The sequence below is a fragment of the Halichoeres trimaculatus genome, unplaced genomic scaffold (assembly GCF_033239565.1).
Source record: "Halichoeres trimaculatus isolate MK-OKI-2021-1 unplaced genomic scaffold, fHalTri1.1 fHalTri1_scaffold_17, whole genome shotgun sequence".
Taxonomy (NCBI): Eukaryota; Metazoa; Chordata; class Actinopteri; order Labriformes; family Labridae; genus Halichoeres; species Halichoeres trimaculatus.
Window position 1 is genome coordinate 8017207 of NW_027437195.1, and position 25913 is coordinate 8043119.

A 25913-nucleotide genomic window follows, 5' to 3' on the forward strand; every position below is an offset into this window, starting at 1 on the left:
ATCAATGAATCAATTCACCACCATAATCTTTTTCTTCTTTTCCAGTTTTTTTTTCTTCCTATCCCTCTTTTACCAAAACTATATTGATTTTTCCCCCAGTTTAACTGTATTTTATTTGTTTGAATTACTGTATATTATTTGTGTATTTGTGTGACTGTATAGGTATATTTCCTTCTTGTTTCTAGGAGGGCCTCTCGACAAGCTCCTGTGGGTTTTATTGGCTCCTCCTGCACATTTCCTGATTAACTGTTGTTTTGTTCAGTTTAATTTTGTCCTTTTACTAAACCATTATTTGTGGCTCATTTTGTGTTTCGTTTCTTATATCTGCAGCAAAAATAAATAAATAAAAATAATAATCCATGGTAAACCCTGGAGTAACCTCGGTGAGAGATGATCCAGCTTTGTAAAACAGGCCTCAGATCTAACAGTGGTGCTTGTGTCTCGGTCTCAAACACGTGTAATATATGTTGAACGTCCACTGCCCTCCAGTGGTCACATTAAAGCATTACAATGACTGTGTTGATATTCCAGTTTTATATCCTTTAACACAGCGGTCCTCAACCTTTTTTGTGCCACAGACCAGTTTAATGTCAGACAATATTTTTACAGACTGGCTCTTCTCCTGTCTCCTCACTGTTTTTTTTTTTTTTGTCCCTGTTTGTTTTTGTCCATTTTGTTGGGGTTTGGCGTCAAGAATGAGCCATAGACCAGTATGATGGAGAGAATCCAGTCATTTTTCAAAATAAAACATTGCTCAGGATCAGATAATGAATCAAACTAAAATAATGTAAGTTGAGTATTTTTTATGTGTGGCCCAGTACCACTTGACCCACGGACTGGTACTGGTCCACGGCCCAGGGGTTGGGGACCAGTGCTTCAACATGTAGGGTGGTCAGAATGTCATGTTGTTGTTGTCCTGTTTCTGGGTCATTGTGCTTTCTTTGTTAACAGCCCCTATCCCATATAGGTTAAAAGACTGTGCAAACTGTTGATAAAAGATGGTTCATGGATGGTCAATTAATTATTATTTTTTTTTATCATTCTGTGCCTTAATTCTCAGTCAAATAACAAAAAATGCATGCATGCTGGGTAAAACAGGCTGTTTAACAGAGTACATCACTCATCTGCCTACAGTTTTTTTTTTTTTTTTCCTCTGGTTTCTGAAGAATTATCAGAATTCTTCATAGTTAGATAATGTAATCTAAAAATCAGAATTAGATAATGTTATCTAAATTTCATGTTTTTTTTTCTAATCTGTCAAAAATATACATTACTATGCTCATAATATTATATTTGTCTCTTTTCTGTGTATGTATTGTGCAGTTGTATATAATCAAAGGAATCACTTCATCTACAAAAAAACAAATTAACAAAAAAACAAAAACAGCAGAGTAATTAATTTGTCTTTCTAACCCATGTTATTATAGAACTATGGCTCAATAAAATAATAACTTCTGTCAGTAGTGTTTCAGATGATTCCCCATCTAACCGTGAAGGGAAAAAAACAGACAAAACTTTCAAGGGACAAAAGTTTATTGTAACCCTACCAAAGACACGGGGTGAGAAAAATACAAAACAAAAATAAAATTATAGAAAATGAAAAAAAAAAATTCTCATTCTTATACAAGTCTGAAAACTATCCATCATACATGGACCACAGTTTAATTATTCATATTTTTAATATAACATTTTGTTGTAATGCTGTGTGTACATACAAAATATAGCAAACTAAATAAGGCAAATAAATAGAGGTACAATTTACAGGAAAATGGAACATTCCTCATGTTTTCATCTTTTTTTTAATCTTATCTCAAACATCAAGCACGGTGTACAAAATGCTTTTTTTTCCAACTGTACATTTTTCAGTGGAGGATCCTTTTTTTTCCAACCATAAAAATACTGACTCCTCACAATTATACAACCTCTGAAACTGGGTGCAACTTTTCTCAGGCAGTACAAACTGGTGTAACAGCTGTGTTTCATATTGCAGGCAGTTTTCTATTCCAAGGTTAAATTGAACACATCACTCTTTGTGCACCTTGTTTCGGCATGCAGGTCGACACCAAGTGACAGAAATGATGGAGAGAAAATCATCACCCTTTTTATTCTCTAACACACCCGAGCATGTGAGGTGTCTGTTTCACGTGTGTCACCTCTGTGTCCTCACTCATCCCACCTCTGCCTTCCTACGGACTGAATATTAATGTTTCCAGCGGCCCAGCCGAAGCGCCCAAGCTCACTTGCCCTTAACTCTCTCTTCGTCTTCTTCTTCTTCACACTGTTTTTTGCACCGTTCTTCTGTTGCACCCTTCTGATGTTTGGAGGAGCCTGAGCCCTCACTAAATGGTGCTGCAAATGGAAATGTCCCATAATAAAAAGTGCATTGAACAAGCTACTAATTTCATTCCTCTGATTTCCATCTGTACACTCTGAAATCAGCCAGTCAATGGCCAAATAAACATCCACACGTGGAACAACATAAACATGTAATAATACTGACAATGTCACAATACCTCTCAGTAAATAGTCTGCACTACAATACGGGTTAAAGCTCTGAAGAGATTAAAGTTTAAAGGGTCTGCCAAAGTCTGGTATACTATCTCTGATTAACTTGGAGACGAAGGAGCAGAGGACAGGAAATAGAACAGCTCAAATATACAAGATGTTGGTTAAAGAATAAGCAATCATGAGTCATTTTCCACTTAAGACAAAAGGGATCTTTAGGGTTTCTCAAAGTGTCTTTATGTTTCAATCTATTTGGTTTACCACTTAATCTCTTAAATCAAAGATCCTCTCTGCACGCTTACTGTGTTATCAACCTCTCATCAGCTTTTCATTACTCACTTTGAAAAAAAAAGAAAAAAAAGAAAACCTCCTGCGTGGATATTGTGTTTGTGAAATGACCGAACAATTCTGGAGCTGCACACCTGGGAACATCAACACAGCTATTAATTTCTGTACTGTATAATGTCTGCAGCCAGAAGAGGGCGCCAATTCTGCCTGTCAGCTTCAAGAACATGCTTTGTTGGGAAGTCACAAGTACTAAAACATAAAAATAGGAATGATAAGTGTGTGAAACTGGGGTCAGAGGCACTTCAAGGTGAAAATAAAATGTGTTTGATTTAACTACCACAGAAACACACACTGGAAGCCTGAAGTACTGTAGACACCTTTGTGACATTCACTAGTGTGTGTGAGTTTCAAACACTGAATGACAGGAAAACTGAGCTTATTATCGGGGACTCGTTTTAATTGAACATCAAGTGCTTATTGGGTCAAGTGCTAAGGAAACATTTTCTGGTTCAATGTGAGAAATGTGTCAGCTGTGACTGAATGACATGAATTTTCTTTTTCACAGACTGAACTCAGGGTCTATTTCCTCTTTTCCTTTTTAGGCGGCAGAAGAGATTATACACAGTATCTATGTTTTAGGAAAAAAAAAAAAAAAAAAAACCCTAACATCTGATGTTTGTACTTCACCTCTGGACAGACAGCTACAGAGATAAAATGGATGAATTAGGACAAATAAGAAAGAAATTATATATATATATATATATATATATATATATATATATATATATATATATATATATATATATATATATATATATATATATACATACCAGGATATTTCAAAGAAACTTGATATGCATGAAGCAATTAGTGTACTTACATGCAGACTTTATTTAAATGTAGCCTATGAAGTTCATAGATGACTCGTTAAATAAAATGTAAACCAATCTTTTTCCTTATCTCCCCAAAATTTCACCAAATACACACAAGCAGCTCTATCCTCCTGTGTTACATTCTAATATGAAAAAGTGTTAGCGCCACATATGAATAAAAGACATTCCTTTAATTTTAAGAGTGAATCTATAACATGTGTAGAGGAATATTTTCAGATCTGCTGATTCAAAAAAAGCCTGTAGCCTCAAAGGCATGTACTGTGAAGACAGCGATTTGGGACTGTTTTTTCACCAACATTATTAATATATTGTCTTTAAATCATTTAACTCTAATCAAACAGGATCAGGCTCCACCGATCCAACCCGTACCAAACTGTACTGATCCATACCGGACAACTTGGTGGAAACGGGGCTAACACTACAAAAGATCGAGTAACTCTGAAGAAAATCTGGGCCACACTTCAAATTGAACAACACCAAGCTTCTCTTGGAGAGCTTTGATTTGGATTCAATGACTGTAAACATTTCTGTTTTATAGTGTTACAAAGTATGTGGCATTGAAAAGAAGTTAAACTATTTCCTCTGAGAATAATCTTTGATGTCAGATGCTGCTGTCTGATGCTTATGCGTTTAAAAATAGCACCCTCATCATTTTAATCATATATCTTCTTGATCTACCCTGAGTGTGGTGACAGAGGAACATGGCCGCCATGTGAATTTGGTGAACGGTAGAGTTTTCATCTTCATCTCTTTTTCTCTCTCTTGATCTTAATGGGCACACTTCCTGTAGCAAGCCGCGGGCTGACAGCTCTTCATAGGAAGATTTAAATGTTTCATATGAAGCTCCCTGAGGCCGTTTTCTGTCAACATACAACCTTTAGAGAACCCCCAACTTTATCATCGAGCCACTTTTATATCTTATATGCCCTTCAAGTGCTCTGTTGTACTCTGACTTTGAATTTACAGACTTATTACAAGGTGTGGCCTGAGATTACAACGTCAGCTGGGATAAAAACACTCAGGAATATCCATAATGAGGCTGAATCTTCGTATCAAATCCCTGGTTTAACTCTTAAAGTGGACTGGTGGCTGTCCAGGAGCCACATGCTTTAGCACCACTGGATAAGATCCTGGAGAGAGAATGGAGTAGAGTTATTAAAAGCCCCTGTAGATCTGCTATGTAGCTATGTAACACATTCAGATGTGAGCAATGCATGCTGACAGCTGAGCAGGGAGAGCACTGTAAACGGACTGCAGAGTATGCCTTTAAATTTTAATTCATATGTGGCATTCCTTCATTATCTTTTATACATAAAGTTATTTTTAGTACAGAGAGGACTTCGTCCGGGAGATAGGCCTGTGGGGAACCATCGAGTGTAAAGTTCGTCAGAAAAGCTACAGTGCAAACAACAAATACTGGTGTGAAAAGGTCAAGCAGTTATCTCTTTTACATAAAGCGCAAAATGTATAGAAATTTACTTCAACAGCAAAGTGAACTTGCAACACCAACAAATAATGCATCGTGTGTACAAAACCCCCAAATGCCATGAAAACATAAAAAAACCCTCTACATCTTTGCAATTAGCTTGTCTGCATCTGAATATAAATATATATCAACGCCTAATTGCAGTATGTTTTTTGTTAATACATTTACATTTGTGTTTTTCTCTTTGCTTTGGCACTGATTCATGCCAGAACAACGCTGAAACCATTGAAGAGTGAAGGTGCGGCTCAACTCTGGTGGCACAGTCATCGTGTTGTCGGGTGGATGGAGAAGACGTGTGTCCTCTGAAATGACTCTCCTCCGTAGGAATGCTGTGTGCTGGAGGAGGCCGTTTGTTTGACTTCTGTGTTGAAGCGCTGTCGTGTGTCCTTCCCTCTGATTTCAGACGCTAACAAAGCATTCTGGGAAAGGTGGTTATCTAGGAACAGCCATGACCATGGAGGTTATGTCTGAGGCTCCACCTTTTTTTCTGTTTAATCCTTGTATACTTTTTCCACATCCTTTCTCTCGGCCGTGAGTCTATTTACAGCGTGACGGGTGGATCTGAACGGCCTCTGTGTTTTTGAGCCGCTAAAGAGAGAAGTTCTTCAGCACCAAGGTAGTTACTGAGAAACAGAGAAAGGTTTGTGAGCTTCATAGAGCAGTGGACAAGAAGGGGCGATGGAGACACAGTGTTAAAAGGATATGGTTGAAAGATATGGGACAATGTGTCACAGTGGTCCGTCCGTCCATCTGTCCATCTGTCCATAGGTTAACCAATCCCTACTGTCCATATCAGCTCATGGGATGAAACACCATCCAGGACAAACAAGCTGAAACAGCTTTACAAACCAATCAGAGGAGAGTGTTGCATCCTTCAAAGTGGCGTGGCTGTCCACACATGTTGCTACATGTCCAGTCCAGCTGTTATTTACATCCTCTGTCTGGACTGAAGGTGTTCAGAGAGCTCCACCACGGCAGAGTTCAGGTGTCTATAGTGTTGTGTTCTTTTCCTTTTTCACCGCCACTTAGTAGTTGACCTTGGTGACAGTACGTTCGCGGCCCCCGCCTTCAACCAGCTGGTTGACGGAGCGCTTGCGGTTACGTTTGAACTTGTTCAGGTCCTTGTCAAAGACCTCACCGGAACGCAGCGCCGACACCAGGTCGTCGAACTCCCCACCGACCTCGTCTGCGGCCCCGGTCTTCTTGGCTCGCCGTTCTCGCTCCCTTTGTTCCTTGAGCTGGAAGATGGAGACAGAAAGTTAGGGGACAAAAAAGACACAGAGGGGATAGTAAAGGAAAGGGAGTCCCTAAAAATCATTTCACAGAAAGCTTTGACTCCATTATAGTCTCAACAGCATATGGTCATGTCTTCATTTTTTGGATAAGCCGGCCTAACCAAGCCACATCTAAGATTTGACCTCAGTATTAGGGATGGGTACCTTACACATTTGAAACGATACGGTACCAATGCCTGATACCTGGCAACCGGTACCACTTTTTGGTACTTTTTTGTGTTTATGTGGTAAAAAATATCAATTTGTTTAAAAAATAAAAAATTACATTGTTTCAATTTAACATATTTATTCTTCGTTAAATAACCTTGCAATGCTGTGCTCATGTCTAGCACGGAAAATTTTCTTCTCTTCCACTCCCTCACAGTCACAAAGATGCATTTAGGTGCCTAAACATGGTACCTTTTGGTTTTACATGAATCGGTACCCGGTACTTTTGACAGAATTTGGTCGGTACCCATAAAAGTACCTAATTCGGAACCCATCCCTACTCAGTATTACTGGTAAATTTACATGAAAACATTTGAGGAGTGATGGAATAATATCTCAGACCACCCTGTCAGGGTCTACAGGTGGATGCTGGGGAGGTGGAGAGGCTGAGTGCAGCACTAGTGCAGGGCTGTTTTGTTTCTAGTGCATTCTAATTAGATTCAGATCCTAAAAAGAGACTTGATAGACTGAGGAAAAAACTCGCTTTCATCAGCACAACATTCTACAAATTTACACCCTAAACAGCATCCCTCATCTGTTTAGAGAGCTGTGTAAAGGGAAACACCGGATCAGGTGTTTCAGACATTCTCACAGACACGTGTCTCACCATTGCCTCCATCCGTGCCCTCCTCTCCTCCTCATCTTTGCGCCGCTGCATGTTCTCCAGGTCCTGCCGCGCTTCACTGAACGACTGCAGGAATGTGTCGAAGATCCCGAAGAACTCATCGGGCTGCATCCTCCCTTCGTCCTCCCCAAAGTGCTTCAGAGATTTGGTAAACTGTGACAGAAAAACAGCCATGTAAATCAATTTCTACAGTTTGAAAAGCAAAAAACGAGTTAGTGCACAGCTTAATGCACAAGGATGAAAACTGATTCAAACGTCAGTGATATTCTCTATGATCACACCCCTGTTATACATCAGATCTCACACAGTTTGTCCTCATGCATGAAGACACACAGGAGACATTTTTATCCATGTTTCTGCCTAAATTCCTCTGTGTGCTGAATGCTGTATGGTCTCAAAGACTGCAGCAGCACACACACACAGACAGACGCACAGTCAGGCACAAAATGGGAGAATGACTGCATGATTTGAGCACCGTATGTCCACCCTGTTCAGTCCAAGCTGTCCACTGCTCTGTGCCAGGAAGACGCCTGCAGCCAAACCTACTCTACATTCCTGCACACATACAGCTTTGTGCTGCAGCATTCAGAGGGAAAACACTGCAAAACTGAAAACTTCCTGTTGCTCAAAGGATGTTTTTGTATTAGCTGAAATACTCCTGTGCCTAAAATCTGCTGCTGGACTAAACACTCTGTAGATTTTCCTTTTCTTGATAACATTACATTAGAAATGATCCTTTATTGTGTGATCAAGTTTTTCATGTAATTTCATGCTGTTGGCTCCACTAGCGTATTGGTTCCCTGTTTGATGCTGTGTTTGAAACATTTTTGATATAAAACCTGCTACAAAGGGATCCTCTTCTCTGTGTTTAGTATACACACATGTGAAATGAAACAGTTTGAAATCTCAGTCAGGTTTTACTTTCTGTTTTACTTTCAGTGTGTTTCTAGAGGAAAATACTGGATCTGTAGATAATTTTGTTAAAGAATGAAGAAAACAAGCAGCAAATTTTGGTGTTGAGAGATTAAACCAAGGCACGAGTGCAAAAAAAACTGCAGTTCCCCAAGTATCCACTTCAATCTGGCTCCAAAAAACATGAAATAACCATTTGGCCCCTTATTAAAATTCCATTTTTTTATTTCTTTCTTTCTTATTCATTTATTTATTTATGAAATAAAGACATGATTTGAGTCTCTGAGGTTTACTGGTGAAAAAAAGAAAGGAAAAAAACTTTTATTTATTTATTTTTTTAAATATCTGTCAGGGGAATATATGTATCTGTGGCCAATCCTTAACACCTTTAACACAGACTGTTAGCCAGAAAGTTTAATGCCCTTTTTCTCTAGATTAGCTTAAAGTTACGTGGATTTAGCTTTTAATCCAACAGCGGCATCAATAAGACTTGTACAAAACAAAATCTGAGCTTCCACTAAAACTTGAGTTGATGAGCTGAACTCAATAAGGCAACATCCGGTTTAGAAAAATAAAGCCTGTGCAGAAGTGCTAAAAGTCACTGTTCATGACGAATCCGCATGAGACTGGCTACAGAAAGACCAGAGACCATGTACACACCCAGTCCAGACAACAGACTTATAAGGCATCAAAAAACCTATTTACAGCCATGTTTAAAGGCGGCTTTTGTCAAATTTTGCTATCAGCAAAATTTCTTTTTAATTCTTTTTAACTCTGCAGTTTATAGGATACTAGGATCGCCTGATTGTCCAATCAGAGACACAGCTCAGCTCACATGACTGATGAGCACCCTATAGCAGTTAGAAAGAAAGCTCAAAGCCGGCGTCATATCTAAAACGGCCCTATCCGTGATTGGCTTCAGTTCCCTGTACCAGGAATGGATGTGTGACATCACAGAGACTACATCCATATTTTATATAGTATATAGCAGAACCCTGTATTCTCCATGTGGTTGCTGGTTCAACATCAGGCCTTACCTCTTTGTGACATGTCTTTCATGACCTTCTACTCTCTAATTCTCCTGACTTTCTTCAGCTGATCTCTAATGCGCTCAAAATAAATTAAAGCAGCTCATCTTCATCCTCAAACAAACAGCCGTCATGTTGATCACTCCAGTTTATAGGTTTGAAATTAGGTTTGAACTCTCAGCTTCCTGTGTTGTTTTATGAAGGAGATTGAACTCTTCTCTTTTTTTGTTTCAGAGGATACAAAATCATCCTGTCATTTTGGGCTGGTCACTGTGGCAACCACCACCATCACCGCCATCATCTCTCCCCTCCTGTAATTATGTGTCTGGTCAAATCGGTTTCCTCTCGTCCCCTCTGGGTCTGTACTAAATGAGTACACACACACACACACACACACACACACACACACACACACACACACACACACACACACACACACACACACACACACACACACACACACACACACACACACACACACACACACACATACACCAAGTTTGAAGTCATGGAGATTTAGCCCCTGTCACACACTGCTGCGCTGTGATTGGCTCATTGTTGGGCAGGTAAAGCAGATCTTTTTAGCAATGCAGCACAAAGAACATGAATTTCATCAGAGAATCTCAGTCTTGTAACTCCACCTCTGATTTCCTCTGATCCCTCACTGTCCAGAGAAACTAACCAAGACTGAGGAGAGCTTGACGTTTGAGCATTATGGATTGGCAGCTGTGAGAGGAAGGCTTCATCGACAGAGGGCATGTGGGAAATAAGCTGCTGCCGAGCTGCTAATAAAACATAAAGATCCTGCAGCCAGGATGTCCTGCAGAGACTAATTCCTTTGTTGTTTATATCGATATTTAAAATCTGACTTATTAATGAGTCCAAAGGTAGAAAACACTCTGAAAAGTGTGAAAATTGAGCACAAATTTATCACTTAACATAGAATCACCATCATTAGTCTGCAGGTAAAAAATGTCTTAAGTTTCCTGCATTCCTGAATGTGGCTAAATGCTAATGCTTTAACCGAAAGTGCACATAGGTACCATGAACCAATTTACAGTCAACATTTTCAAAGATATACACATGTGTTTGTCAACAGAAGTGGCGTTTAGCTCCATTCATTCAGATGAGTTAGCATTTTTTAAACACTAAATTAAAGCTGTCAGCAGCATAAAAATGTCTGATTGTTTTGTGGTCAGTTGTCAGAAACGATACTATACCATGGAGTCAACTTCTTTTGAGTTCTGACTGTTACAGAGCATCCAGTGTTTTAGACCCTAATAACTGGTGACTCTGTGCTGAACATGTCAGTGATTATTGGCTGAGAGCAAACCTCCGGTCTAAAAATATGAGACAATGCGGAAGTGCTAAAATCTGCTGTTTCTCGAGTGTTCGCTTGAGGCTGGCTCCAGAAGTGCAGGAAGTCACATACACACCAAGCGAAAAAAAAGTTGTTTTCAAAGCAGAAATTAACCTATTTAGACCCTGGTTCAAAAAACGTCTCCTGTCTGAGTTGCTTATTTTACTATCGGCACCCACTGTACGGAGGGTGATTTTTTTTCTATCTCAGCCGTTCAGAGGATATTAAAATCGCAAGCTCGCCCAATCAGAGGCACTGATCAGGGTAATGTGACCAACAGGCACCCTGTAGCTTTACGAGAAGCCCTTGCCACTTCCAATATGGCCGCTATAGCCAATGTGCTTCATTTTCCGTTTCAGAAACAGATGGGTGACGTCGGGGAAACTACGTCTATGCTTTATAAAGTCTATGGCTGAGAGTCATCAGTTCACAGGGTCACACTTTACACTGAAACACCAGCGATGTCTGTGGCTGTGTTATTAAATGTATCTTCTTGATCCAACCTCAGGTAACCACAACGAAATAATAACTGCTGCTACTCTAAATCAAGTTTTTACTTTGTGTATTCAATGAAAAAGATACTATGGGCCAAGGTTAAGACCAAATATGAACTAAATATCTAGGGTAAATATAAGTGAACCTATATATCAACTGGAAAAGGTTTTATGTTCAAAGTGAAACTGTGATAGCCTTTAGTATCAAACTATTAACCAGTTTTAGTAATCTTAAATACAAACCATTAATATCAAAATTGATTTGGTGCAGTTTTCTAGCAGGACACCATTTTCTGGCTCCTGTGTTATAACCCAGGTCTCAGACTCAGTGGTCATTGTGCTGGTCATTGGCTTGGGTGGTTTACTGGTTTATTGACGCAAGTTCATGTCTTTATACTTCACAGTCTAGTAGGTGTTCACAGATAATGCAGTCATATTGACTGAACTGTGTGATGAAACTCTTCTCTGGGGCACACGCTACATTTCTCCACCAAAGATCTCTGTCCACTTAATGATGGTCCATTCACTCACTTATTTCTCATGAAGCTGTGAGTCATTTACCGACTGTCAAATTGGTGTTATTTAGGTTAAAAGAAAAAATAGTTTTTTGGTGGTTAACACCCTCACGTCGCTTGACAAACCATTGTACTCCGCAGCATTTTTGTTGCCAAGATTCACGCACTGCCATAACTGTTTACAAACAGTATATTGGTCTATAGACAACACTTCCTGTGCAACACAGAACAACCTTAAACTTGCTCTTTTTGGCATTCAATAAAGGCAGCTTGATACAGTAGAAGTTAAACTGTTTGGAATAAAAAAAAAAAACTCTTGAGTTACTGATCAGCTTGACATTGTGTCCTGGGCTGCATAAAAACAATCATTCCAAAATCTGTCAAACAAATAAACATTCTTTTTTAAACACATTTTCCTCTCCTCTTGAGGACAGGCCTGACTAAGTTTGACTTCACAAATCTGAGTCATGATTCATTATTTCAGCCAACCTCTGACTCATGAATTGTGGGTAAATAAGAAGAGCTCGGGATGTAGCCAGAGCTAGACCTCTGTGTAGCTTCCTATTAACAGTAAAACTGAGACCTATAAAAAACAGATGAACAGGAGTTTGTCAGGGACATAAAAAACTAGAAGCACCAATGTTTCCCCTTGTGGTTGCCTCCCAGACTGCTAACAGTGAAGTACATGGGAAAGACATTTTTTCTGGAATACAGTGAAACTGTCCATTGTTTCCAGAGGTATAAATCATCATCATAGCAGAGGTATGACTCCAAAGATTGATGAGAACCTAAATCCTGATCTCTCGTTTGTCATGTTTAAACTGCTTTGTTTATCTTTACTCTTTAGTGCACTTCCATGTGTATTTTCATGATTCTTTGTTTAGCTTTCGACTCCACACTAAATCTTACACTGTATTGTTTCTGAACATGTGGGTGTGTGGGTGTTTTTCAAAGTTAAACCCCACCAATCTCCCAGGATGAAAATGAAAATCCCTTCCCTCCTCTGGAAACCTCTGTCCCAATAACCTGCATGACCTTGGACAACTGTAATCCTTTTAATGTATGTAGTGGTGTCTGCTGAGGGGTGTGTGTGTGTTTCTCTCTGAGGCATACATACACATTTGTTGCCATGGAGCTTTATGAGTCTCACTGGGCTACTTGCTCTGATTAGTCATCCTTTTTAACCTACATAAAACCGAAACACCAAGCGCACACTCACACGTCCAGTGGAAACCTCACAGAGTGTCACAGAGCCTCAACAAGCTCAGAGACACCCCTCTTAGACACACACACACACACACAGAGTCATGTTAGGAGAAGAGTATGTTCAGAGTCTGGCCCCGTGAACACAGGTTCTTTTGTTTCGCAGCAGAAATTGGGGCCTTCCTCTTCTCGTTCTTTTCCCATGACGTCCAAACTGGCCTATTTTCCCTCCAATTTTTCACCAAACTCCTCCTTAAACAAATAATTTAGCACGGCAGAGGCTCTCCGTGAGACTTAGGGGCTTTTCCTCTTTTCTTTCTCCCTCTGTGTGTCTCTCTTTGTCTGGTTCCTGACTTTGGCACAACTACCCCTGGAAGATTACCTGCTTCATTCTGTGCAACTTATGTTGATTTCTGGCATTTAATGTAATTTCACATAAGGGAAATTGTCATTCATATTATTTTAATGCAATCACTACAATAATGAGTTAAACCGTAGAGGAAATCTTGAGAAATTCAGAGCTAGCTAAATAAGTTTATGTGACCTCTAACAAAACATCACAACAGTAAAATGATGTCATCAGAGGATAATGGCATAAAAAACAAAGTCCCAACAGTGAGACGAGGAAAGGTTTGTGTTATCAAAAGCATCTTTGTTTTCAATTGTAGTCCCAGAAAAAAAAGAAAAAACAGAATACTTATTTTGAGATGTGGCTGCAGAAAAAATGTTTTTATAACTGAGGGGAAAGAGGTGAAACTCATTTGCAAAAATGCAATCAGGTATTAACAAATATTTTTTTTCAATTCAGACCACCTTTTGTAAGGAACAGTCTTCATAGCTTTAAAAATAAAAGTCTGGTTATTGTGTTGACTTTCCATTAAGGTTACTACCAATGTCTTTGTTGATAGTTGACTGTTCATTTTTTATCAAAACAATCAAATAATTTATTAAGTTAATGCTATATTGGATTGCCCTAATCATTCACTTTAAACCAAGTTTGAGCTTTTTCCCTCTGGCTGTCGTTTTAGGGCTCCTATGAGGAGGACTCAAAGACTTCAGATTTGAATTATTCCTTGAGTTGCTCATGCTCTTCTTGCGCTACGATTGCTTATTTGCACATTGCACTTGTTGTAATACTTGGTTGTAATTTTCAATTTTTTGCTTAAGTTCTAGAGCAACACTTTTTAGTGAAGGTGAGTATGGGGTTTCTTTTATTATTGTGTTGTTTCATTATGTTTGACTTTTAGACTTTTAATGGGGTCTTGTTCTTACTGCTGATATTGCCATTGTGTACCTTGTCTTTTGGTTGTCTGTAAAGAAATTCAGATTCAAATTGCAAAAATAATTGCACACTTAGGCCAGCCATACATCATACAATCATATTGAGGGATTATCAGTCTATGTCATCCTAAATATTTCATGTTAAACACTAAATTCAACCTGTTATCAGCATCAAAATGTACGGTTGTTCTGTGGTCAGTTTTTGGAAATGATACTCTACAACAGAGGCAAAGTCTATCAAGTTTTGATCATCACAGAGCAACCGCTGTTTTGGAGTTAATAGCGACCATGCTAACTGGTGACTCTCAGCCAACAGTATCAGTGATTAACAGCTGAGAGTCACCAGTTAGCAGGGTCACACTTTACACTGAAACACCAACAACGTCTGCGGGTAAATATTTAACTCTGGACGTAGTTTTCTGATTCTATTATTATGAACCAGGTCTCAGACTCAGCAGTTTGTGCTTTTTTTTGTTTGTTTCAGAGGTTTTCTGATTTATTGACTCACGTTTTTGTCCTGGTCTGTCACAGTCTGATAAGTGTCAACGGATAAAGCAGTCATGAGCATTGAGTGACAGTTTTGTGCTTAAATTCCTCTCTGGGTACACACCAGATTTCTCTGCTGAAAACGTCTGTCTACCTAATATCTGTCCACTTGTTGATCTCTTCTGTCCACTCACTGCTGTTTCACAAACCTGGGAGCCGTTTACCATCCGTTTAAGTGCTGATATTTTGTTTAAAAATTTGTTTTTTAGTGGTTAACTCCTCCATGTCAGTTGACAAACCATTATACTCCACAGTGCTTCTGCACCCAAGTTGCACGCGCAACTCACTACAACAGTACAACAAATGTGCACAACACAACCAACAACATTATCGACAAATTAATCAGCGATTGATTTTATCACTGATTTCTGACCAACTACTGACTAATCTTTGGACCCCTTCACACTGTATCTCCCCTTCTGTTTTCTGAACTGCAAGCAACAGTTAAAAAGAGGTCTTCTCTGGAATATTCCATGGTAATACCGTGTTTATTTTACATGGCGCTCCATGATGTAAAAAGTCTGGGAACCTGTCCTCCTGAGAAATGTATCCAGTAATACATTTTGTATCAAAATGTCAGGTATTTTAAAAAAGAGCCTCAAAATAAATGTAACATCTGTGCTAATGTAACTGGAGAATGTGCTCCTCTGGATCTAAAAAGCTTCCACTGCATCAGCAACATGATGCTAAATATACAGCAGAGCAAAGGCCTGAAAAAACCTGTTCACATTAATCTTTTCAACACTGTATTACTCTGGGATCTCCACAGTCCCACTGATATCTTCAGCTTACAACTTTCCTACCATACATCAGAGCAGGAGCCAGCAGAGTTCAAGAGGCCATACGTCCACCTCGTACAAAGAGGAGAGTGTGGATTTAAAACTCTAACTCAAAGAGACAAAGACAAAGGCAGGAGCAGGGAGGAATCTATAGAAGTCTGTCAACGCTGGGTTTCCCCCGAGCTGCTGAAGTCATCACACTGGGGTTTCATGGTTTCTCCTCTTTGTCTGACATGAGGGTTTGGCAGCAACAAGGACAGATCAAAGCCACCCACATGGACGTATGAACTCCTAATATGTTCCTGTCTCATGGTTAAATGCTCTGGTCTCTGTTAAACACACTGCTTAGAGCTACCTTGTCCTTGGCTTCACTCAGCTGGTCCTCCAGTTCAGAGAAGCTGAAGCCGGCCACAGTGATGAAGTCTCCGATCACAGCCACAAACTTATCCCCACGTTCCCTCGTCCTGCTCTGCTGGTACTGCAGCTCCTGGAGGGCAGAAAAAACAGATGAGAAAAATGTGAAATTCAAAGACAAAACTGTCCAAGGCAAAGAGCCTTAACCACACGTTACAAGTCTGAGTTAAGACTGTTGAGCTTTGTGTCATCTGTCTTATCATCTGACACAGTTACCTGGTTCAGACATGTTCTGTGTCCGAAAAAACAAAACAAAAAAAAACCTAACAAATACAACTAGATGCTAGAAAATTTATCAAGCTCTCATGGCACAAATCCTCTGGCAGGAGGATGATTGAACTCGCACTGAAACACAAATAACTGAGATCATGAGACGGAAAGCCAGCTAAAGCAGCTAGCCTGAGGATTGATATCACTGTAAACAAACCTAGCATACATGAAATACACTAAGACTGACATTTTAGCCTTACTGCCTCATTGATGGCAATATCCACTCCACAACGATCCAACGATGCTTTGATGGTTAAAAATGTACACCTCTCAGTTAAGAAACTAAAAAAATCAATTTCATCACCAGCCCGGTCTCCAAAGTGTGATTTTTTGTAAATCAAGGGAGTGACATTTTGTGTTATTAAGTGCATGTGCTCATACATCTGCCCCAAGGAGGTCAAAGACTCCTACAGTTAGCGTTGCAGCTGCCTTTACTGGTAGGGTTGCCAGGTTTGATTCATACCCCCTTTGAGGTTTTTCATTGCATTAAAACAAGTAAAATGAATAAAACAGTAGGGCAAATAACATCAAAACACTAAAACTGTAGACACTGCACTTTGTCTTTGCAGTATCTTGACTGTTGACAAAAGTACTCCAAAGGCAAAGAACAGTATCTGCTCCCTTTTGGGGTCAAAAGTCACATCATGGTTTTGAGTTTTTTTATCTGGAAAATACTTTTTTTAATCCCATATTGTCATTATTGTTTGTACTATTTATCTATCATTCTGAGCTGCCTTTATACTAGAGATAGACCAATATGGATTTTTTGGGGCCAATACTGATACTGATTATTATTAGGCAAGGAGGCCAATAACCGATACTTAAAGCCGATATTCATTTGCAGTCAAAGTGAAAATATTGGCGTAAAAAATTTTGAAAAATACAAACTCCAACACTTGACTTCATTCAAATACCTTCAAACATAAGTTTATTAAACAGCTCCCAGGCTTAGCAGCATGTTTTATAAAATTAAATGAAAGCTTAAAAATATAAATAGCTCAAGTTTTCTACAGTAAATAAAGTTTTCAAAAAGTTCTATGTAACCAAAATAAAACTGGACAGAATTGAGTTTGAGTTCAGGCATGTAATGCAGTTAAATGAATTTTCTGTTTGTTTTTACGTGACTGATTTTAAATGTTTTGACCATCTATGGCTTCCATAGGGTAGAAAGGGAGAAATTCTGTGCTGAGAAGCATCAGAGTCAAAACAAAACAGTTTTGTGGGTTTCAGAATGGGTTTTATATCAGCTGTCAGATTTGAGAAAAAGGCTGATACAGATATGCCCCAAAATGCCAAATATCGGCCCTGATAATTGGCTTATCCCTTCTTTACTCTTGTTGGACTTACTGTAAATGTCTTTTTTGGATGTATATTTAAAATTCAAGACTCATGTGGAAGCTACAAAAGATGCTTTTGCAGGGTTAAGTTCTCATCCTCTTTTTCATTGTCTTTTAGCTTTCATAACAAATAAAAACCTGAAAATACAGGATGATTTTTATCTGTAAAGTCTGTCAGTAAAAAATAAGAAGTTTGTCCAAAAAAGAAAGGAAAAGCCATCACAGAAAAACATTTATACTAATCAACCTGCAACAAACTGTGTGTTTCAGGCAAGTCAGAAACTTTAAAGGCATTTAGGAAACTACACACCTTCAGTCCAACAACTCACATTTGGGATGATTTAAAGTATTTAGTGCAGCAGCAAAACAATGTTAGTGTTTGTATCTTTAGGCTCTGACCTCATCTCTCCTCACAGTCTCATTTATTTACATAGGATTAAATAAATGTGTAACACACTCCTGGACCAAAAGTTTACACTATTACCTTCAGGAAATTATTTCAGCAAATCTGGTAGAAAAACACATCTTTCTCATTTTAAATGATATATCATCTTTGGTTGTATAGATGTAGAAAACACAGATTGAGGGTTCAAAGGTCAGAGGAAGAGAGATCAAGTTCTCCAGATACATGTAATGGATACACTAAAAACACACTGTCATCCCTAGAGTAAAACATGTGCATGTTTATAGTCAGTGTTCAACATCATCAGCATTTAAACACGTCACCCTGCCTTTCTCTGCTTGAAACACAACAGACATGGGAAGATCCAGAATGAGGTGACACGAGAAAAACACACAAAACACACAACTCACCGCCTCCAGAGCCTTCAGTCCACTCTTGATACTGTGCACCTCTTTTTCCAGCTCTGCCAAACTAAAACGAGAGAAACAAATGTCAAATCTTTTTGCACTCAAGTTTGCAAGAAGATTCAGTTTCCTTCTTTTGATGAATGTCTACCTTTTCTTAAGCACAAATCCTTTAGAGACAAGGATATTTATCTCAATCACAGCTGTTCTTTCATCATTATTTAGACCGCTAAAGCTCCTGCAGCACGGTCTCCATACACCATGTAAAAACTTCTGGAAGTGCTGCTAGGGAAGCTGGAGGAAACTAACACTATAAAGGAAGATGCAAATGCAGGGATTGAAGTTCTAGCTGCAGATCAGATAGAAAAGTGCAGGTTTGCAACAGTGTAAAAGTGAAAAGCTTTTATATAAGACAGAAATTATAGAGAGGCTTCAGATGTAAACACAACATTTATTTTACAAATATCAAAAACTGGCTGGTCTAAGAAAATCTTTGGCAGCATTAAAGAGTGCAGATATTGTTCAACCTCTGAAAGACACATCTCTATTGTCAGGTTTTAGCTGACACCTGTCTCTGCTGAAATAAATACACAGCCCTGGTCAAAATGTCCCCCCCCCCCAGCTGTGAAGAGTTTCACACTCACTTGACTTTTGCTGCCTCCGGGACACTGCTGAGGTCCTGCTGGATGTTTAGCGTGTCCGGGTAGTTCTTCTCAAAGATCATGATCAGGTAGTGCAACATGGTGATGTTCCTGTTGAAGACAAAAAGCTGAAACCAACAGTCGTCCAGGAAACAGAACACCATGCAGAGCTGTTATTAAAGGCTCATCTTTAATGTTTTAACCTCTCTGATCTCAGGATGTTCTGTGCAGTTAAAACTGTTTGCTCTTTGTTTGCCTTTCTCAGAAAAGCTTTCATTGCTATCTTATGAGGAACTGCATTAAACACGTTTTACTTATGAGCAATAAAGATATTGTACATAGATATCTCACCAGAGTTTGAGCTCATATCTGAAAAAAGAACGTCAAACTATAGTGAAGTAACACTGCATTCACAGGCTCTTTGGATGATCCCACTTCCTGAATCTTTTTTCTGACTCCTGTTTGAACTGAATGTGGAAATATAAACTCTGCAAAGAACATCAGCTGTACATCTCTGCCTGGAGGCTGCAACAACAATCTGAGAGCTGTTCCAGAAACTGTTTCTTACACACTTTTCACAGGGATTGTTGCTACAAATGTCACAAGCCTAACATGAGTCCCCAATGTTCAAGTCTGAGTTTAACATTGAGTCAGAATCGAGCCCTCACTGAGCTTTTTCCTGTTTCCTCCTCCTTGTTTATTTTTCATATTAAGCTTTTTGCACCAGCAGCTTCTGTCCAGATTCACTGACAATCTTTGAAAGCAAAAAGCTCTGCTCATGATGCCTCTTTAGGAAACCTGACATGATCTGTTGCAGAACAGGACAACATGCAAATACAAATGTAAGAAAACACGTGTCAGCTCTTGCTCCAAATTAAATAATGATTAGTTTAACCAGTCTTCATTCATAAATGAGTCAGAGTCATTTTCATCCTCTGAGTCCTAATGTTGTCAGCATTTGACTACAAGTCATCAGACCCTGTTTCCACTCAAGTGAAGCTAAAGCTATTTTTTCTGATGCTGATTTTCCATGGGCAAAATCTACAAAAGAGCCAAGTCACTGTGTCACTAAATAAATCTGTTTTTGTCAAAAAACATGTGCATAGTTTACAAATACAAATAAACACAATGTTCCTGAGAAATGTGTTTTAATGAAAAGGTGCTACTCTGGAACAGTTTTTCCTGTTGTTTGAGCCAGTTCTTTGGTGGTCAAAAAAACAAAAACCTGGTGCTTGACAGCCCTGGGACTACCATGTTGACCTGAATATACAGCAGAGAGCGCCAGCTTTTTGCAAAGTTAGTGACCTCACTGTGGCTGCAGCAGAGACGCATTGAGAGGAGCTATCAGAGCTATGGACACGAGATGAAATGGTGATTGTCCAGAGAAAGTGGACCAAAAGTTGGGCAAGTTAACAGACGACTGTGACAGAGTTATGATGCTAATTTTAAGATAATGATGGTCAATGCAGCAGAGACATTAAATGACTGTCAGGCAGACAAAAAATGTGAAGTTACAAAGCGTAATGTACGAAAATTGCGCGTCCAAAAAGAGCGTCTGAAAAAATGTGAACTGTAAAAGAAAAGCTTCTCGTGGCCCTCAAAGCTGCCAGGAAATGCCCATCACCAGAGCTGTCATCAGAACAGCATTTGAAACATATATCTTAGTGATTATGATTGTGTAATTATTACTTCAATGATTTTTCCAGAATTTCAATAAAAAAACAGTATCAAAGTAAATTTTGGTTATCAGTAGGGATGGGTACCGAATTAGGTACCTTTATAGGTACCGACTGAAGGTAATGACCAAACTCTGTCAAAAGTACCGGGTACTGATTCACGTGAAATCAAAAAGTACCATGTTTAGGTACCAAAATGCATCCTTGGAACTGTGAGGGAGAGGAAGAGTAGGTGATTTTCCTACCGGACATGAACACAGCATTACAAGGTTATATATTGAGATTAAATATGTTAAATTGAAAAGAAATTAATAAGAATAATTGAGGCCATCCCATATTTTGGTCAACACAGTAGTTTGTTGAGGTCCAGCCCGAGTCCAGGTTCTGCAGAAATGCAACACAGGATGCATCTGCAGCATCCTGCTAATCTATCAGGGTCTGTTGATGAATAATTCATCATTTTATCCATGTCACTACATGTGGCTGCCACAAAACTGATGCAATCAAAGAGTTTTCAAATATATTATTCAAACCAACCCAACAGGACATCAGCTCCACAAGTCCAATACCATTTAACTTTCAGAAGCTCTGTTCCCACTTATTAAGACACCACTTGCATGCAAAACAAGTTTCTCCTTAGCCTGGTATGTTTGATAATTTCAAGCCATGAGAAAGTCACACTGCTGACAGGAAAACAATAAGCTGTGATGCTTGATTCAACATTTAAAGCCAGTAAGATGTGAGATCTAAGAAAACATTATCATATAAATTCTAAACAAATGTGTGGACTTCATCGAGAACAGATATTAGAGGAAGAGAGAAACTGCTGATTCCTGCAGCATGTGTGTGACATCTGTGGAGCCCGTAACTTGTTATTCTCAGAGTTTATGAAACAGAGGAGGAGAAGCATCTTTTCTTTCCACGCTTGATTGATTGTTCCAGAGTACGACGCTAAAGGCCCACCTGTCTATGCTGGACTTGGTGTCAGCAATCTTGTTGAGACTGGAGACTTTGAAGCCGAAGGCGTTTCCTCTCTGGCCCTTGTTCATGAAGTTGCCGAAGGCCAGCACCACCTCCAGGATCTGAGTCAGCCTCTTGCTCCGGACCACCTCCTTGGACGCGTTCAAGATGGCTGGATGGAAAATGGAAAGAGAAAGAAGCAGCTGGAGAGATCATATAGTTGGTGATTGATATTTGTGCACTCGGTGTATCACCTTTTATATTACATAATAAAGTGTGTTTTCCCTCCATACCTTTCCATTCTGTTTCTCTACTCAGCCCCACAGACACACACACACACACTTAAGTTTCAGCTGACCCGAAGGTTCCAATCCTCTCCTTCATTTTTAACATCAGTCATGATGATTGATCAGTGTTCCTCACAACAACTGGGCAGCTCAGTGGGGAAACCCATCAATTCCATTCAGCCATCCATAAAACAGCAGGAGGAAGAGCGTGCTCCAAACACAGCCTGCGCTGTCTGATTCTTCCCCGTGAGAGCATACATGCCTGGCAAACGTGCAGGTGGTTCCCTGCCTCCACAGAGGAAACCTCAGTGTGAATGTGAAAATCATTAACCAAACCCTTTCTGTTATTGTTGCAGCCTTTTCTGCTGTGTGCAGCATGGGAACAGATCCTCTGGCTGCGCTCGAAGAGTTCTCCTGGATGCAGCGAGGCAAACTGCACTGTCTTCTCGGATAATTCTGTTGAACATGCTGGGTGGTCTCATCTTGAGTATATGATGAAGTAACATTAATAAAAAGGACTATGACTGAACACTTGTGGTCTGGGATTCAACAACAAAGATCCAGGAGCTTGAATCTATACTCCAACTCAGAGGATAATTGCTCTGCTCATTCTTTATTTCCATTCCTGGCAGCTGGTCATGTCAGTCAGAAGGTATTTTTCATTTCGAGGCAAACTTAACTGGATTCACTCCGACAAAGAAGCAACAGTTCACAGAGCTCAGCTGTCAGTGAGTTTTACTGCAGAGATGAAGCTGCTGGCAGGAAAAATGTTCTGTGCTCATCAAAGCAAAAACAGACAGAGAAAGAACTCTCTAATATATCTGGCTAACAGGATACCGTGAGCAGTATGATACACTGCCAAGCCAAAAAAAAAAAAAAAGTCGCCACCATTTGAAGGAGGTCACACACTCTAATATTTCGTTGGACTGCCTTTAGCTTTGATTCCGTTATGTATTCGCTGTGGCGTTGTTTTTGATAAGCTTCTGCAATGTCACCAGATTTGTTTCCATCCAGTGTTGCGTTAATTTTTCACCAAGATCTTGCATTGCTGATGGTAGAGTCTGACCGCTGTCAGTCAGCAATCAGTGAGGCTAACTGGAAAAAGAGGGAGCATAAAGATTGGACTCTGGAGCAATGGAAGAAGGTCATGTGGTCTGATGAGTCAAGATTGACCCTGTTCCACAGTGATGGGCAACCAGGGTAAGAAGAGAGGCAGATAAGGTGATCACCCATCATGCCCAGCGCCTACTGTCCAAGCCTGTGGGGGCAGTCTATGATCTGGGGTTGCTGCTGTTGGTCTAGTCTAGGTTCAGCAACAGTCTGTGCTCAAAGAATGAGGTCAGCTGACTACCTGAAGATACTGAATGACCAGGTTATTCCATCAATGGGTTTTTCATTCCCTGATGGTACGGCCATATTCCAAGATGACAATACTAGGATTCATCGGGCTCAGATTGTGAAAGAGAGGTTCAATCAATTGTAGATCCGATAGTAGTGTTAAATGACCTGTATGTCCTACTGTGGGATAAGACTGGTCATGTTTTGGGTAAAAAGCAAAAAATGAGTATGTGAAGAGCCTAAAGTTAATATCTATTTAAACTATAAAATATTTAAATGTTTACCATAAGTTTGGTAAAAACCATGCTTCAGAATATGCAGGAATTAATATTCGACTGTAATTTTTTTTTTACCCTGTAGACTGGTAATTCAGCAAAAAACAAAGAAGTGCATCAGAGGTAACATTTAAAAATCAAGTATCCAAGAGCGCCAGTAAAAAAAAAAAAGGGAGAAAACTGGATCAGCATCATGGATTGGCTACTTCCCACCAATACCGATCTAGCTTTGAGGGTCACTGATACCCAATACCAGGATCGGTATCGGTGCATCCCTAGTACAGACCTTAACCCCATTGAAAATGTTTGGGATGTGCTGGAGAAGGCTTTGTGCAGCGGTCAGACTCTACCATCCTCAATGCAGACCTTAGGGAAAAAAATTATGCAACTCTCAAATCTTGTGACATTGCAGAACAAAATAGAGTGTGTGACCTTTCTTTAGTGGATTTTTTTTTTGGCCAGGCAGTGTATGATACAGTACAACAATTGATAAGACAGGATAAACGTTGATGGCAAACCTACAGTGACATCTTGAGGAAATCTGCTTCAGTATGTCAAATTTATTGTTGTTTCCACAGAAAGGACAAGCCTATCATCAGGAACTGCTTGTTGCTTTTTCTAAAACAGCTTATCATCCTTTATGACATGAATATTCCCAAACTAGTGCTGTTACCTTTGGTTATGTAAGCAGAGAAGCTCCTTTTTTTAGGATTAAAAATCTGAAGCACTGGATGGAAAACCGTTTCTTCTCTTTCTAACTGCATCACAAATTGTGTAACATCACATGGACCGACCAAAAAATAGAAAAACCATGAACACAGTGGTGACGCTGAGTTGCCATCCACTGTTGTTGGCCTAACTCAGCTGTGACACACCCATGTTCACACACATGCACGTCTGCGGAGCTCGTTGGAAGACTTTCTCCGATCAAGCCTTTGAAGTGAGCTTTGGTGTTTATGAGAAAGACTCTCCCCTACTCGACGTGGGCCAGCTTTCCAAAACAGCCTCCTTAGTAACCTGGAGGCTGACTAGAAGGGAAAAACTGCAGAGGGCCAAGATACAGTGGGCCACCAGCCCTTACCATGCACTCACACACGCAAACACACGTGCAAATTTAACAAGACGAGAGGATTTCATGAGTCACTGTGTGAGGGATCGGTCAGACGGTTCAAAGCGGGGGAAGGGTTTGTGACGAATAAAGAGTGTAGCAACATATTTGATTGATGTCAGACGTAGGGCTGCATCTATCAGTTGTTTTAATCACCAAATATCTGACACTTTTTCTTAACCAGGGGGTATTCTGATTTCTAATAATTCAAACAAGTTTATGAAGTAACAATGTTCGATGTTTGAACTAAACAATTTTCAAACTGCCACGTTTTCATATGTTGAAGAAATCCCAAGGTATTCATAAGGTCATGAGGATCTCCTCACTGGTTCATGACACGTTAAATGGGCAGGGTTCAACACACACAAAGGTCTGCCTGGCACCCAACATGGCTCCAGTGGGCTGGCCAATCAGAGAGAAGGGGGTTTGTGGTGTGGGGAGCCTTAAAGAGACAGCAGGTAAGAGTTATACTTGAACATTTATAGTCAAAAAAATCTTTTTTTTTTGCAGAGAATCATGTAAAGCTACTATGGGAGCCACAGAGGGACAGAATAAAGCCAAAAAAAAACACAATACTCCTTAAGAATAGAGGGATATATTATTTTGACTACATATGTCCAAGTATAATTCTTACCTTAAGGTCTTTGAAATTGTAATTTTCTTTTTAAATAACAAAACAAGAATAATGCTACTAATAAGAAGAATAATAAACATTTTTTCTATTGTATCAATTATTTTTATTTTCTATTTTTCTTCAAAAAGCAAAAGTACAGAAGTGAAATTTGAGCTCTAATTGGTAGTCCTTTGTTTTTAGAGCAAGCCTCTAGTGGACACTTCAGGAACTGCAACCTTATACTGCTTCTCTAGTTCCATTTTTCAACACTGGATGTTACTGTTTGCTGGTGAGTCATAAATATTTGGTAAGAGTGTGAGATTTTCTCGTGTTGGGCTTTCTGAGAACAATGAATTGCTCTGGCACAGATGTTCCTGTTAAAAGAAAGACCCAGGTTTTGTTTAAATGTGTGCTTATTGTTAATATCACTGATTGAAAAATCAAGAAATAAAGGAGCCTTATATACCCAATGAGCTGTCACTTTGTGTAAACCTCTAAAGGTTTTTGTCCTTACCTTCAACCTTGGGCTTGGTTTCAGCGAGGCGCTCTGCAAACTTCTTCTTAAAGAACAAAGCCTGCAGTCTGTGTTGATAGTGGTCAATTCTGATGAAGGGCAGGAAGAGGAAGTAGGGGAGAGAGGGGTACAAAGGAACAGAGAAGGAGAGGTGAGTGAAATCTGTCTCCAAGGATGTGTAAATTCAAAGCGAGAAGTCACCCAATCGTATGAAACGCCCCCTCTCTGTTTGCACAGACCTTTGATCATCTATTAG

The 25913-nt window shown here is 39.5% G+C and overlaps 1 protein-coding gene across 5 annotated transcripts in view; it reads right to left on the bottom strand.

The window, feature by feature from the left end:
* Positions 1–3604: 3604 nt before the first annotated feature.
* Positions 3605–25913, bottom strand: part of daam2 (dishevelled associated activator of morphogenesis 2) — a 155697-nt gene continuing 133388 nt past the window's right edge. For all 5 annotated transcript variants that reach the window (XM_074692581.1, XM_074692580.1, XM_074692579.1 and 2 more), the window contains 7 exons: positions 25658–25746; positions 21526–21694; positions 18890–18997; positions 18252–18312; positions 15773–15904; positions 7282–7452; positions 3605–6410 (listed from right to left, as the gene is read on the bottom strand). In XM_074692581.1, coding sequence (XP_074548682.1) covers positions 6198–6410; positions 7282–7452; positions 15773–15904; positions 18252–18312; positions 18890–18997; positions 21526–21694; positions 25658–25746 — 943 coding nt within the window. In that variant the 3' untranslated portion in view covers positions 3605–6197. The remainder of the gene's footprint in view (positions 6411–7281; positions 7453–15772; positions 15905–18251; positions 18313–18889; positions 18998–21525; positions 21695–25657; positions 25747–25913) is intronic.